Raw genomic sequence first — 9,842 nt, 5'->3', positions numbered from 1 at the left:
CTCAAGACCTGGCTCTCCCATCAGGCCTGGGGATAGGTTCCCAATTTACCCGCCCGAGTGTTGACTGTTGAATGCAAGTTGTGTTTTATTATTTTCTTTCTTTTGTTCACATATTGTTTGTCTTTGATATTGCACCCCCTTCCCTGTGATTGTAAGCCGCCCTGAGTCCCCTCAGGGAAAAGGGCGGCCTATAAATCTTAATAAAATGACTGAATATAAATTAAAAAAAAATACAACTTTTGGAACTCTCTGGAAATTGCATCAAACTTTTGAAAACTACTTGCTATCCTGGACTTATTGTCCAAATTGGCTAAGTTTGCATTTCAGTTGCAGATGAAGCCTGCTTTTCAGATTAAATTAAGTGGAGAAACTCCATGAATAAATCATTTCCACTGCAGAAAATATCCGTCTATCCCAAACAAAGCTCTTCAGCTGCCAACAGAAGGAGGTTGGACCAAGAGATTCTTGTTGTTCTCAGCCTCATTTGATTCTGATCATGAGACAGAGGAACAACTGAAGTTTCAAAAAGGAAAATGGGGATGTCCAGCACTGAAAACTGAAACCGTGACATTTGCCTTAAATAATTTCTGACCAGCAGCCAAATATGCAAAATAAGCTTTGCCTACCAAGGAACAGTATCTCTTTTCCTCCCACACTTGAATCAGCCTGGGAAGAAATTTCCAATAGCAGCTAGTCTTTCCTTCTGAATGAATGCAAAAGATTTGATTCTCCAGATGCGGAGCATATTTTTTGTAACAATCCAATAGCCTCTCTTCTGCTCAGGATTTTCCCAAAAGGGACCAGGTAAACATGTAGCCACCTACAAATGTAGTAAATTGCAACTGTACATTTGGGTGGATGAACAATAAATTAGAACCTCTTTAATTTATAATCTAATTAGTGATAGTCATAAATGCTTATATTTTCTAAATCAGGCTACTGGTTTTGCTCACAAAAAAGTTTCACATCAACTATATTCAATTTAAAAACAAATGTATTGCAGGTTGATTCAGTGGTGGGTTTCAATTTATTTTACTACTGGTTCGCACTGAAGCAATGCTTCTGCGCATGTGCAAAAGCATCTGGGCAGGTGGGCGGAGCGTCCCACCACCGCCACTACCAGTTCGCCCAATCCAGGGCAAACCAGCAGAAACCCACTTCTGGGTTGACTCTACTACCAATTCTGATATAATGAAATAAAATTTCATTTACTAAGCTCTATTTTTATCTCTAATTCTAAATTGCTTATTGATGGGGAATGTATTTTATGCGTGATATTACACCATACGTCTTGATCTGTCACTATTCTCAAACTAATCCCATTTCACTTTAATATTGTGGAATCTTTTAACTTGCTTTTTATCTCATTTTTATTGTGATTATCAAGTGGTTATTCTCATGTTTGTTTGGCTGTGAATTGCCAAGTATTTCTAGATTTTTGCAATATGCAAAGACTGGAATAAAATAATGAGTCCCCTCTAAAAAACAACTACTATAGTATACAGTCCTTTGTATTGGTTTTTCCTGTTAGAAATAATCCTGTGATCACATATTGCTCCTGAATCAACTTGAATTGCCTATTGAAATTTTTTTGATCAGTAGAAGAGACTCAATGCAGATGTATTTTTCTACTATTGTGTTTGCATAACTTTAAATTAATCATGTTTTTCTCAATTACCCCAATGGTACCCCAGCTTAGACAATATATTCAGTCATCACTAAGCACAATTCCACAATTCCTGACTTTACACAACATTCTAGGCCAGCAATGGTGAACCTTTTTTGGCTCATGTGCCATAAGCAGTGGGGAGCACAGGGGGGTTAGGCATGGGCATGCTGCACCCATAATGCAATGTGAAACGCCCCCCAGTGCATATGCGCACATGACAGGCGCTCCTCCCCCCCCCAATTTTTGCATGTTTTTTGCCCTCTCCAGGCTCCAGAGGCTTTATAGGAGCCTGGGGAGGGCGAAAACAGTCTCCCTCGCCCTGCCCAGAGGCCCTCCGGGGGCTTCAGGAGTTTTTCTGAAGCCTCCGGAGCGCAAAAAACTGGCCCTACGGGCAAACCAAAAGTTTGGGAATGGACTTCTGGTTTGCTCATAGGGCCAGTTTAAGCCCTGACAAATGGCTCCATGTGCCACCTGTGGCATGAGTGCTATAGGCATTTCACCCCAGTTCTAGGCAGTGGTAGAATTCAGGCAGTTCGCACCACTTCGGGAGAACCGGTTTTTAACTTTTGGTTCAGTTTGGTGAATTGGTTGTTGCAAGAAATCATTAGGACAGAGAACTGGTTGTTAAATTATTTGAATCCTACCACTGATTCTAGACTAAATGTAACTGGTTGTTTATGGTTCAGTATTTTGTGCCAATACAGCAGCTACTGTGAAACTGTAGTCAAATAATCCACTGTATTCTTCCACAAATGCCATAATCTGTATCCCTATGGGTCGATAGGCTGTACCTCTTTCCAGGAATCAAGCTGCAACATCTCACAAAATGACTACTTTAAACAATCTAGCAATCTAGCCCATATGTATTCAACAGATGAACTATGGTATAGTCAATGTGATTGATTGCTCAAAGCATTTGTTTTAAATAGGGATTGGTAAAAGTCTTAAGGACTTTTCCCCTCATGCCTCTGCAACTCCTCCGACTGCACCTCTCAGATATAATAGGTAAAAGTTTCCCAGTGTGAAAACTGCAACTTCATCTAGATCAGGGGTGTCAAACTGGCAGCCTGAAGGCCGGATGCATCACACGCAGACCAGACCCACCATGGCTCCGCAAAGGCAAAAAAATGTCACGATACATCATGTGATGCAATTGAGTTTGACACCTGGGATCTAGGCTTGCTGCAATGTAAATCTTCACATAGATTAAAAACAAAAGTTCTATCCTCAAAGTACATCATCCTGGTTGGCCCCACTCATTTAGCATTAGTACTCTGCCCACTGCCTCAAATATTAAGGTAGACGCTGGTCATCAAAATTTCTCACCCCTACTTTAAAGTGTAATCCAGGGGTGTCAAACTAAAGGACCGGGGGCCAGATCTGCCCATGGGGTGGTTAGATCTGGCCCATGGACCCACCTTGGAAACAGTGAAGCACTGGTTCATAGTGCCTCTGCTAAAGAAAATGGAGCTTGGGAGAGCCACGCGTAGCCTACCTGGTCTCCGTTTTTTACCACAACAGCTTCCTGTGGCCCTCTGCCCACAAAAATGAACCGAGGTGGGCCGTGCGTAGCCTCCTCAATCTCCATTTTCACTGGCAGAGAGCTGAAGGAGGCCATCATGGCCAAAAACTGAGACTTGATGAGTGACATTGAGCTGGCCACGCCTACCCTGGCCATGCCCCTGGCCATGCCATCTGCCCCCCCTCAAGGTCAACACAGTCCTGATGCCTCCCTCAATGAAATTGAGTTTGACACCCCTAGTATAATCCATTGAGTATTACAAATGTGTGTTGTAGAAGCACTGTATTAGTTTGTAATAGCAAAAAAAAAAAAAAACAACCAGAAAAAGACTGGTGGCTCCTTTCCCAACCAATGGATTTTATTAAAAGAGATGCAACTCATGAAAGCTTATGCCTTTCCAAAAAAAAATCTTAGGAAAGATGGTACCAGACCTCTTCTGAAAAGTGGGCATTCTAGAAAGACACATGTTGGTTCCAATCAAGTGGCTATTAATTCTATTGACATGTCCAGAAATATTGCAGTTGGTAAAATAAATGCATTAAGGTAAAGGAGCAGGGATTACTGGTTTCATGCTATAACTTCAACGGTATTTATTGGACAAACTGATATTCGAGCCTTCCAGTAAATTCCCTGTGCATCTATGCAAGATTTTCTGCAATTAGATACCCTTTTAAACCTTCATCCTGATGAGCAACTGTTGATTGATATAACAGAGTTTCAACAACAATAAAGCAGGCAAATCCAAACACAACACAACCAGCAGTAGTTAATTGTGGGATTTGTTAACTACCCGTGAACCAAATCATTTCACACCCTGAGTGGGAAGCGCCTACATACTTCTACTAAGCAATTGTTCAAAGACTAAGCAATCATTGTGCATATCTCTTTAACAATAAGAAACAGAGAAGAAGAAGCTCCTCCTACAGGGTTTTGGCTCTCAAAATAAGGAGGAGGCTTGGAACTCATATAACCTGACTTTTGTAGAGCAACTGAGTTTTTGCTTTCTGTTTTTACTTCTCTCAACCTCAGAACTTGCTCTTGTTGCTGGGAGCTACTGAGAATTTTAGGATGGCCGAGCAATTTGTAGCTAGTCATATTGCATCTGATACAGTGGTTGTGTTTGGAAAGAAGAGCTGCCCTTTCTGTCAAAGGGCACTAGATCTTCTGAAACAAATTAATATCAAGTCTGGGCATTTCAAATACATTGATCTCACAAGCCAAAAGAATATGGATGACATTCAAGACTACCTTATGCAGTTAACGGGTGCCCGAACGGTGAGTTTTCTTTAAAAACAGAGTACAAGAGGAATGTTATATCTAAGAGTGAGATCATGTGTTTTGCCTTCTGAGTATATAAGGAAAAGATCTCTGTTTTCATGTGGCTGTTTTCCAATAATATAACCCACATAATATGCTCTTTTAACAATTGAACTGTTGATACAATATTGCTTTCCCAACAAGCTGAAATGTGGGTGAGGAAACAGCTGAGTAATTATTTGCAACAAAGTCACCAGCTATAGGATTTGTGTCTGGATCACATTATGTAGGTGGATAGAATGAGTTTTGGGCTGCATTCCCACATATAAATGGAGTTTATTTGGAGCTAGTTTAGTGTTATGAATCAAGCCAGTTTCTGTAGTTTGTAAACTATGGTTTAGGTTTGGTAAGATGTGATAAATATCAATAAACTTTGATATGGCAAAGGGAAGCAATGCTTACAGCTGTTAGACCATAATATGAGTTGTTCATAATCTTTTAGCCTAACAAAGCTCAGAAAAATGGATGAAGTGAGTTATGTGCTCTTTGCGTTCTAAATATAGCTTGTTTCTTCATCTGGCTCCTCAGAATGTGAAGTGCTCAGAGCAGTACTCCCTTCTGTCTTTGCAAAACCTTTACCTGGTATCTTAAACTGGGAGAGGTAAAATTTGAATCCTGGATCTATCTTTGGAAACAACACTATTTAGAGACCAGAATGCAATGTCTCTTTGAAGTTAGGGGAATATAAATGACTATAGACAACATGATGCACTGGGTCATTCTTTCAGAGATAAACTGACTAACGGGGGGAGGGAGCAATGGGAAAGGGAGTAACTTCTGACTTCCTGCTGGCTTCCTGATCAAGATTACTTGTGGAAAGCTGGCAGAGAATGTCAGAAATCAGTCCTCTTCCTCCTCAGTTAACCTGTGTAATTTCCTGCCCCTTTCCTGGGGGCGGGGGAGAGAAAAGGACTGAGGACTATGCATCCCCACTCCCCATCCCTCCAGGGAAGAAAGCTTACCCATTGACTGATAGCATCCTCTAGTCAGCTCTCTCTTGCCAACAGGTATCCAAGTCACTGCCTTGTCCTCCCCTCACTGCCCACCACTGTTAAGACATTTCAGATTTAGGTCTCCATTCTAAAGCAGTCAATCACTCTTGCCTGTTGGGCCCTACCACCAACCAATTCAACACCTTTGTCAAATTTCAGTCCCATGGTAGTAGTGGGTCTTGGATTTTGGATGCATTCTTTAAGTCAGCCCATATGTGGTATGTTGATTCAAAAATTGTTGCGCTGTGATGCACCTATATGTCTTGTTGAAGGTTACAAACACAGAGTTTTAGTAGCATATAAACCAATATGTTGTTTTTTACTTTTGCAAGAAATACTTTTGCAAAACAACTTTCTCAGTGATTATTCTGGGAATTGTCTAGTGGATGTTACACTGGTAAAGTTTGAGGTACATTCACGTATCACTGAGTAAATGCAAGTATAATTTGGTAAGGGAAAATTGTGTTGCTTTTTCCTAGTCGTGGGGTGCATTATTTAAATTGGTTGAAAAATCTTCTACAAAGTAGGTTTTTGTTTCTTCATGGAAATACAATGTGTTCACTCCATAATCTTGGAAGTTCTACAACTTAATCATGACTAGTCTGCAGAGATATAGGGAATTTGAAATATTCCCACACAGCAGACATACTTAAAAGGAAGATATCCCATATGTGTTCTGAACCAGCTGCATTGCATATCATAAGTTCTGTATTATATCAAGATGAAGCTTCATAAAAGTTTATTTCATATTGCAGCAGAGAAAACAAAAAGCCAAAGTCCTACTTCCTGTTTACAACTATGTAACTAAAATGTTTCTTCTTGATATGCAAAGCAAGAGTCAGATAAATTTCTCTGCCTTCAGAACACAATGCATGAGAAATAACCCTGGGGCATTTCGGCCCCTCCCAAGAATATCCCCAAGCAACTAATGTGAAACCAAATTGATGCCTTTTTTACTCACTCTCTTAATGGTTGAAGTATCCCTTCCCTTTGCTTGTTCCAAGAAAAGGAGGTACTGTAGAGTGAAAGAAGCTAGTTTCACTGAATACATTACTGCATGTGAAAGGCATAAATGCAGTGTGAGTGAAAATGAATCCATCAAGCACTGCTGAGTAATATGTTATGCTTGCTTTCTAGGTTCCTCGAATTTTTATTGGGGAAATGTGTATTGGTGGTTTTACAGATCTAGATGCTCTAAACAATAGTGGAGAACTTTCTGTCATGCTACAGAAGATTGGGGCTATGTGAAGGTAAGCATCTAGGTGTGGTTCCAATTAATATAATGGGATAAGGAAATCAAGATTCCCTTTGAGAAAATTATCATCAGAGAGAGGCGTTTTACCTATAAGAATTTGCAAAGTCTCGATATACAGATAAGCAGCATGTTAGTGGCTGCTTTTGCAGATAACTTAGTGCACAGAACTACACCCAAGCTGAGCTGCTCTAATTAGCACAAAGCTTACTATAAAACAGGGGTGTCAAACTTGCGTCATCATGATGGCATCACTTGATGTATCATAACATTTTTTCTCTTCGCCAAACCAGGCATGGGTGTGGCCAGCTCATGACGCATCCAGCCCACGAGTTTGACAGCTCTACTATAAAACATGATTGGTCCTTGACTAATATACTATTTTTTTTTACCACCCTGCTTTTGCCTTTTCTTGGAATGCTTCATTTGGTTTCAATGCAATACTCTCTAGTTGTTAGCCTGATCGTTCCATTACTTCCAGCCAGTAGGATTTATGGGGACAGAAAGATGGCAGTAGGCTAACTGTACTAACTTTGAATATTCTACAGAAGCATGTAGTTCATGGCATCCTGTAGAGTAGGGCTATGCAACTTTTTCAATTTGAATGCCAGTATTCCTTCTTACATTTTGTAAAAGCCATATATCTAGGGAGATTCTCAGTAATCCAAGGTCATGGTTGTCCCAAGGTTGCTTTTTCAAGAGGCAACTAGACTTTCTGGTTTTTCTGTGAAGATTTTTCCTTCTCATCCAAGAATGAAAAGCAAAACATCTTCAAAGAAAAACCAGAAAGTCCAGAAAGTTGCCTCTTGAAAAAGCACTTTCGTAGAAGCCATGTTCGATGTCATAACATTACTGAACTGGCAAAGGTTGACCTTTTCAGTTTCTTCTGTCTCTCATTCTCTCTCTTCATTTGGAAGAGGTTTGGATGTTAAGCTTGCAACATGGGAGCTCTAAGTCTTGCAGAGATTGAAGCAACTATTTTGTCTCCTAAATCATTACAGCAGTTAGAAGCATTTACCTAATTCAGAGTGAGGTTCACTAATTTTAAGCTGTGCAGTGAATGTCCCCAAGCTTTTAAAATATTAAATATGTTTGAACTATTTGTAATTTTCTAGCATTAGCATGAGAAGATGTGTCCCTGAAATGAATGCTGGTGGGTCTTTACTCCACCTTTGAGTTATTCCCTCCCCTCCCCAGATTAATAATTTCTAGTGAGAGTTACAAGAAGCAGACAAAAATCATGTACATCTAGAAGGAGAGTTAAAGCAGGAAGAACAATCATATTCCCAGATTGTTCCTTGAAACCGAACAAGAACTTCTGAATTAGGATTAAGATATTGTTTACATTTCAGTGCAGAATGTGAGAAGTGCCTAATTTTGCATTTTCTAATAAATATTAAAATTGGGTAATATCAATTTTCCATATTTCACAAGTACTTTATAAATTAAAAATATTTGTTGATACTCTTCATATTATTTAGTTGAAAATCTGTAATATAAAAAAAGTTGCTGGCAAAATAAGGACACTAGGCAGCATTACAAACAAATTATATCTATATATCTACACACACACTCACATGCACGCACACACACACACACACACACACACACACCAGAGGTGACATTCAGCAGGTTCTGACCAATTATGGAGAACCTGTAGTGGAAATTTTGAGTACTTCCGAGAACCAGTAAATACTACCTTTGACTGGCCCCACCCCATCTATTCTCTGCCTCCCGAGTTCCAGCTGATTGGGAGCAGAGATGGTATTCAACCAGTTCTGACAGATTCTGGAGAACCGCTAGTGGAAATTTTGAGAGTGGGAAGAGAATGGGAATTTTGCAGTAGCCTTCCCCTGCCATGCCCACAAAGCCACAGCCATAGAATCTGTAAAAAATTTGGATTCTCACCACCGACGCACACCATGTGCATACAAAATTATCAAGTTCCGTTCACAAAACATAACAGATGTTATGTTTGAAATTAAGGAAAACTTTGATCTATGAATCATCCAATGTATCTCAGTTTAACATATTGTAAGTATACTGAAATATTAAGCACTTGCCTTTTCTCCCTTTCCCTCTCCATTCTTTTTCCTTTTTATGTTGTGACTTTTCCAACTCCAAACTAGAAAACAATTATTACCTTGTTTTCATTAACCTATAAACTTCTTTGGCAATCTTTAACTCACAGCCGACTGTGAATCAGTTTTTCTTAAAACAAATGTGTCTTTTAATATTCAGCTGTTTTTTTTAACGCTCATTTTGCTTTGTCTGGAAATTCTTTAACTTTTTTTAAAACTTTCAGAGCAACAATAACTACAGGATGAAATCACCTTGAAGCAGCACTTACAGGATTTGGGAATTAGATTAATTGGCTGTCCCGTCATGTCTTCACACATTGTATATTTCTGAAGGAAGGCAATACAAAAAAAAAGTTTTGCTTACTCTCTGGCTTCTAAGGCACAACTTTACCCTCTTTTGAGATCTTGTTTGTATGAACTGTTTCTCTGCTAATAAAGTATGACCCCAAAAGAATATTTGTTTCTTTTATTGTCATTTGAGCAATTGGCTTACCTCTGCTCTCTCTGGGACAGTTCATCTTTCTGTTTATCATTTCAATTTATGTGGCTGTCCACCCATGACTTTCCGTGCTTTTTTAAAAAATTACTTCTGTCATTTACAGCTTTGTTTGAATCCCTGCAATTTCCCCCCCTCTCTCTCCCCTTTTTATCCCATATTTAAAAGGCTTCTTGACCTTATTCCAAAGTTTGAGAGTTCCTCTTGTAAATCGGGTCCCATATAATTCTTCAGTGTTACGGTCCAGATTATCTCCTTGATTCAGCCAATATACGTGACACATAAGGGACAATGATTTTGTCTTTTGATCCCTAGAACTATTTTATGATCACTTATGATCGTTAGGCACATTCTAAGAAGTCTGTAATGAGCAAAAAAAAACACATGATGAGCATAGAAATAAGTATGTCCTAGATTGATGGCCCTCTGGTAAAATGTTTGCAGACTCAGTAATAAAAGCTAATGGTTGAACATCTGGTAGCTGTTTTCCTATTCCTTCTTATAATGCCAAGG

At 39.4% G+C, this 9,842-nt stretch overlaps 1 protein-coding gene across 1 annotated transcript; it reads left to right on the top strand.

The window, feature by feature from the left end:
• Positions 1-4,153: 4,153 nt before the first annotated feature.
• Positions 4,154-9,287, top strand: GLRX (glutaredoxin). The gene is made up of 3 exons (XM_014057737.2): positions 4,154-4,466; positions 6,638-6,750; positions 9,058-9,287. Exons 1-2 carry the CDS (start codon positions 4,260-4,262, stop codon positions 6,746-6,748), a joined length of 318 nt encoding a protein of 105 aa, XP_013913212.2. The 5' UTR covers positions 4,154-4,259; the 3' UTR covers positions 6,749-6,750; positions 9,058-9,287.
• Positions 9,288-9,842: the final 555 nt, after the last annotated feature.

The sequence above is a fragment of the Thamnophis sirtalis genome, unplaced genomic scaffold (genome assembly GCF_051295495.1).
Source record: "Thamnophis sirtalis isolate CommonGarterSnake01/CBP01778 unplaced genomic scaffold, rThaSir2_p1.2 scaffold_5, whole genome shotgun sequence".
In the NCBI taxonomy this organism is placed as follows: domain Eukaryota; kingdom Metazoa; phylum Chordata; class Lepidosauria; order Squamata; family Natricidae; genus Thamnophis; species Thamnophis sirtalis.
This window is presented reverse-complemented; position numbering and strand designations above follow the sequence as displayed.